At 34.1% G+C, this 5,862-nt stretch overlaps 1 protein-coding gene across 1 annotated transcript in view; it reads left to right on the top strand.

Moving 5' to 3' along the window:
* Nucleotides 1-5,862, top strand: part of LOC106872294 (GDP-fucose transporter 1-like) — a 20,299-nt gene that overhangs the window by 7,015 nt on the left and 7,422 nt on the right. The window contains exon 3 of the mRNA XM_052975212.1: nt 454-562. Within this exon, the coding sequence (XP_052831172.1) occupies nt 454-562 (109 nt within the window). The remainder of the gene's footprint in view (nt 1-453; nt 563-5,862) is intronic.

Raw genomic sequence — 5,862 nt, 5'->3', positions numbered from 1 at the left:
TATTTTATTATTATTATTGTTGTATTTTGACCCGAAGATTAGCTATATTTTTGAATAGAATTGATTTTCAATTGATTTATTTTAATCGATTTGATTTGATTTGATTTTCTATTTGAAAATTTGGTTATGAAACATGTGTAGTCATTTTATTTTTTTAATAATTATTACTTTGTATTTTATTATAGTTCTTTTTAGTGTATTCACTTATTAAATTTTTTTCTGTATGTGACTGTGGATTCTCATGCAGGAGTTCAGGAACTGTGGTTCTTTTCTCTAAATTATATATTCATATATTATATACTGTGAAATTTAATTTAATTTTAAGTTTTGATAAATTAATTTACCTGTAAATTTGGATTTTTATCCCTAATATTATTATTATTATATATATATATATATATAAAATCTCACAATCTCTTTTTCTCCAAATTTTTCTCATCATTTTCATTTCAGGTATTTTCTTACATTATTTTGAAACAAGAAACATCAAAAGCAGCTCTAGTTTGCTGTGGAATTATTATTGGTGGTTTCCTATTAGGAGTGGACCAAGAAGGAGTATCAGGTAAAGTATCTTATACTGTTACAAATATTTTCCGGCATGAATTAAAATGAAATTAAGATAGACAATTCTTCTGTTGTAATTTTCAGTTGTCTTGGATGCTTCATAGGAATATGTTATCCTTTTATGTGCACCTTCTGTCCACTACTCAATTTAACTCCTACTTGTCTTGTTTGTGTGAGGGAGGGGGAACTACCCAGTACTTCTTAGGCTTCACAAGCATTTTAGCTACATATGATCTTCCTGAAGCTCAAGATTTTTTTTTTAATTTTCCTATAAAATTGCAAATTGGTAAGACTGAGATGGGTGGTTCATTCACTGAATCTGGTGGCCAAGCTAGCCAGTTTAACTACCTTCTCACCAGAAAACAAGATCCATAGTTACTCAAAAACGTGAAGAATGTATCTCTCAGCATAGGTTAGTCATTAGCAACTTCAAACTATAGGGTAGAAGGATTTCAAGAAGCTAGCATGCACTGCTGGATGTGCAATGTCAGTGTGCACAAATGACAGAGTGTGTGTGTCTTAAGAGAAAAATTGCATATAGGAGGTGTAGCAGTAGCTAGATAGTTGAATGATCTCCCTTGCAAGAATGATTATAGAGTAACCTCCCTTCCTAAGTTTCTCGAAGCATCTGTGTCATGAGACGTGATTCTTAATTATTCAAGAAGCTTGGTGTTTCTCTTGGAAGTTTCTAGAATGCCTAGTGTTCCATTAATAAAAATAACTTGCTAACCCTGCTCTTCACTTCTTAGTCGATTAGACTTAGAGCCATTCATGTCATTGCTATGTCCATCTATTTCTCTATGCCACATGACTTAAAGCCACCACTTAGCTGTTATTTATATTGGATCTTTTTTAAAACGGAGGCCACATTTTTCATTAATGTTTTACATAGTGTTTTTGGTACCGAAAGACTTTCAAACTTCGTATGCTTATCTATTTTGTGTTATAGAACAGAAAAATATTTTTGTATTCGAATTTATTTCATGTAAAAAATTGTCTTATTTCGATAATTTCAACCAATCACTGACAAGTATTCAGTTGTTTACATTTACTCCTTTGGCTGATTATTTGCTTTTTTCATTTTAAATTTGCTTTTTTCATTTTCATTTTTTTTTCTTCGTTTTATTTGCTTTTTTCTTTTTAAATTTGCTGTTTTACCCTAACCCTAACCCTATCACCGATAGAATTGTTTCAGAATCGTTTGTTTATGTAGTTGGCACTTAATGTATATCGGCTGAATGGACGTCAGTGATTGGTTGAAATTACAGAAATACGACAACTTTAACATGGAATAACTTAGGGATTTCTTTTTTTTTAAAGAAGTCTAAGAGAAAAAGATGTTTTATATGACACATTCTACCAGTGTTCCAAGTTTCAAAGTGTTTCATTAATGAAAAATGTGGACCCCGTTTTAAAAAAGATCCTTTATATTTCCTATCTCTGAACTTTCTTGCATAGATTACTTCATTCAACCAGATTCCACATTTTGATTATGTATCACATAAATAATCACCACAACAGAAATTGGTGACCAACTGACGTGTATCCCAAATTCTACCCTGGAGAGTATTTAGTTATATTCTACATATTTAGTTATATTCTAATACTTTCCATGTCACAGTTTTCTTCAACTGAATTATCTTCAACTTAAGTGACGATGATATTTGCTATGAATCCTCCTGGGATCTATTCAATTTGACGGCCAGATTTTTTAACTAAACATTTTGAAACTTCAGATACTGGTAGAATGTGTCACATTGAACAGAGTTTACTCTAAATGTTTTTTTTACAAAATTTTGTATCTTAGAAGTTATTTCATGTTAAAGTTGTCGTATTTGGGTAATTTTAACCAATCAGTGACGTGTATTCAGCCGAAGAAAATTACTGCTGCTGTTTGCAAACAACTTCCGGGTCCAGTACACACACACACACACACACACACATTAATAATAGGCAGAAGTTACAGAGTAACAATGGCCAAATTTGTGTTTGATAAGTGCCAATGATATATGTACATATATGCTGATGATAAATATGTGTAATGATGAATCCTCCTGGGATGATAAATATGTGTAAAACCATATCATCATGCAATCGAACCCATGAAAGAGCCTCTACCTGGTCGCTCAATACACTAAAAATAGCAGCCAAAGTATCCCCCTACCTAAATCACACGCCCATTGTACATAAGGTCCTAGATTATCCCTAAAAAGACAGTTTGCTGAAGGCTGGAATGTCTTTAATGATAAGTTTGCTGTATCAGGGTTGATTTGAGCTTAAATAACAACAAAATTATGGTAAATTTCTATATTAACACCCGCACGATTTTCACTAAGAAAAAGAAAACTTGGGTTTTTGCATGGAATCTTCATAATATGCTGCAAATCCCTTATTTTGGTTCGGAAAATGGGGGGGGGGCTCCATCCCGGAATCATTGGAAATTTTTTTTTTCGTTGAATGAATTCCTGTGACCTCCTAATATGCTACAAAACCCTTTTTGGGGTCCGATTTCACCTGTGCGATTTTCACTAAGGACCATAATTTTGTTGTTATTTAGCCTCAAATCAACCTCTGATACAGCAAACCTATCATCAAAGACATTCCAGCCTTCAGCAAACCGTCTTTTTAGGGATAATCTCGGACATTACATACAATGGGTGTGTGATTTAGGTAGGGGGATACTTTGGCTGCTATTTTTAGCGTGTCGAGCGACCAGGTAGAGGCTCTTTCATTGGTTTGATTGTGTGATGAGATTTTTTTTACATGTATGTATGTATATATCATCGGCACTTATCAAACACCAATTTGGCTATTGTCATTCTGTAACTTCTGCCTATTATTAATGTATGTGTGTGTGTATGTATATATATATATAAAATGGATCTGGAAATTGCTGTTCGCAAACAGCAGCAGTAATTTTCTTCAGCTGAATACACGTCATTGATTGGTTAAAATTACCCAAATACAACCACTTTAACACGAAATAGCTTCTAAAATACGAAATTTTGTCAAAAACGTTAACAGTAAACCCTGTTAGTATCCAAAGTTTCAAAGTGTTTAATTAAAAACTCTGGCCGTCAAATTGAATAAATCATCCTGTATTACAGTTTTCACAGAAGGCAACCATTGAACTTTTTGCAGAAATATATGCGACCAACTTTAGAACCTTTTGCAGAAAAGAAAAATTTGCCAGCTGCCAAAGTAACGCTGTTTTTCTATGTTAAAGCTACCAAAATAATGCCATGTTAACTAAGTTAAAAGTCTTAAATGTTTTTTAGCAGCAAAACTAGTAACATTTGTCAATTAATTCTGGTTTCCATGTTATAATATCATTATCTGGTATATTGCAAAACAATTTTCCGATCACAAAACTCCTTCTCAAGCCTGTTACAGCTGCTTTTTTGTTTTCAACATATGGACTGCAAGAACAATTTTGACGTACATTTATCAACTCTCACTACTACTCTTGAGCTATGATAACATCGTTTACATCACCTTTTGCCAGAAATAGCAGTCAAATCTTATACTCGTATTTGCTGAGTTAATTTCCTGCCAATAATTATTTCTAAGTAATTCAGTTTCTTGTAACTACGACAGTATGGCTATTTTCCAGTTCCTTTCGCTGCTTTCGACATCTATGACAAGTTTTCTTACCACCATGATCCACCCTCATACCAAGTTCGGTACTTTTGATCTGCTCTTCATGTCAAGTTTATAATTTCACCACCTATTTATTGCTTAATACTACTGTTGTGAATTTTTGACTGTTTCAAAAGTCATTTTCCCATTTCTCATGGCCAGAGAACAAGGAAACTTGAAACTTTTTCAACTGTACGGCAACTTTTCATCCCACATTCTTCGCCACAAAATCCGATCCAGAAATTCTAACTTCAATGTTTCTCGATGGTTCTGTACCTTACTTTTAAACTCGGTGCCCTGTCATGATTGCTGTTCGTTATCACCACCTTTTGGGATCACCATTTGCCAATCTTCACACAACATCGTATCCATTTTGCGACATTTTTTTAACTGGACGAACGCTCGACCATTGACAGTTTGAATAAACAGCATTTCTTCCTTCACAATACCAGCAGACCTTTTCTTTTTTCCTCCGTCAACAACGCCACTAAAATTTATTTCAACCAGTTTACATATGGAAGTTTCAAATCTTAGACTTGTTAATATTTCAACATCCTTTTTCATCACAAGTAGAGTAACCAGCTCATTTCAACATCCTGCTTTGTTCAGTGTATGGCTTACACCATTTTTACCACTGCAAGTCCAGCTTCTCATGATCATCTTCGCACCAGTTCAACTTTTACCACTGCAAGTTCATTACTAACTTTCAGCATTACAGCTTTTGCCATATTGTCGTTTTCTTCTTCCTATATGAAGTTGTGAGACTTAATTTCTTGGCAAACTAAACTTTTCCAGAAGAATTTTCCTGCATGTACTTTGACAATGCCTTGCACTACTGTTTTCACCTTCAGTATGTGTGCGCTATATACATATCATGTATATACATAACTTTCCGTATTTTTGCATCGTTGAATTCAATTTGTGTGGACTTTCTAAAAAAACTTGCATGACTTGAACTTGAACACTTGCACATAGACGGGAACTTTTCTTTAGCTTGCGCCTAGTTTGACATTTCTGTTACTTGCTTTTTCATGTATTTGTTCACTTTCCTTTGCATTTGCTTAGTTTTGTATATCACTTCATTTTTCATTTTTCAGGACATCTATTCACGTACATATTTTTTTACCAGCATTCTGTATATTTGTAAAATTGTCTCATGCTTGCATGCATTCACCCAATTATACACATGCCTTTTGGATTGCTTTCTCATGCTCATCGCGTGCCCTTGTAAGACACAACTCTATTAGACCCATGGATGGTCACGTTATAAATAGAAAGTTGCTAGCATGTCACTGTCGTTTTTTGCCACTCGTGTGCACATACACTATGCCTCAATCACGCTCTGACTGGCATTTTCTGCATTCTGTGCATGCAAAACGACTCAGCTATTCAGACTCACTTGAATAAATCCTGTTCTCTATGCATTTCCTTGGATTCTGTTTCCCAAGATGCACAATTTTCTCTACCTCTATATTGCATGCGCACACACATATGTTACAGAAGTTTCAACGTTGATTTTTCTCTTTGGACCTGAAATACTGCATTTATTGGAAAGACTTCCACCCGTCCCCCCACCCCCATTTTCTCCTAAATTTGTTTATTAAAAAAATTTTTTTTGCCAAAATCCCCCATTTTTGGATATGGAGGTTCCCGAAAATT

Source organism: Octopus bimaculoides, chromosome 20, assembly GCF_001194135.2.
Source record: "Octopus bimaculoides isolate UCB-OBI-ISO-001 chromosome 20, ASM119413v2, whole genome shotgun sequence".
Taxonomy (NCBI): Eukaryota; Metazoa; Mollusca; class Cephalopoda; order Octopoda; family Octopodidae; genus Octopus; species Octopus bimaculoides.
This window is presented reverse-complemented; position numbering and strand designations above follow the sequence as displayed.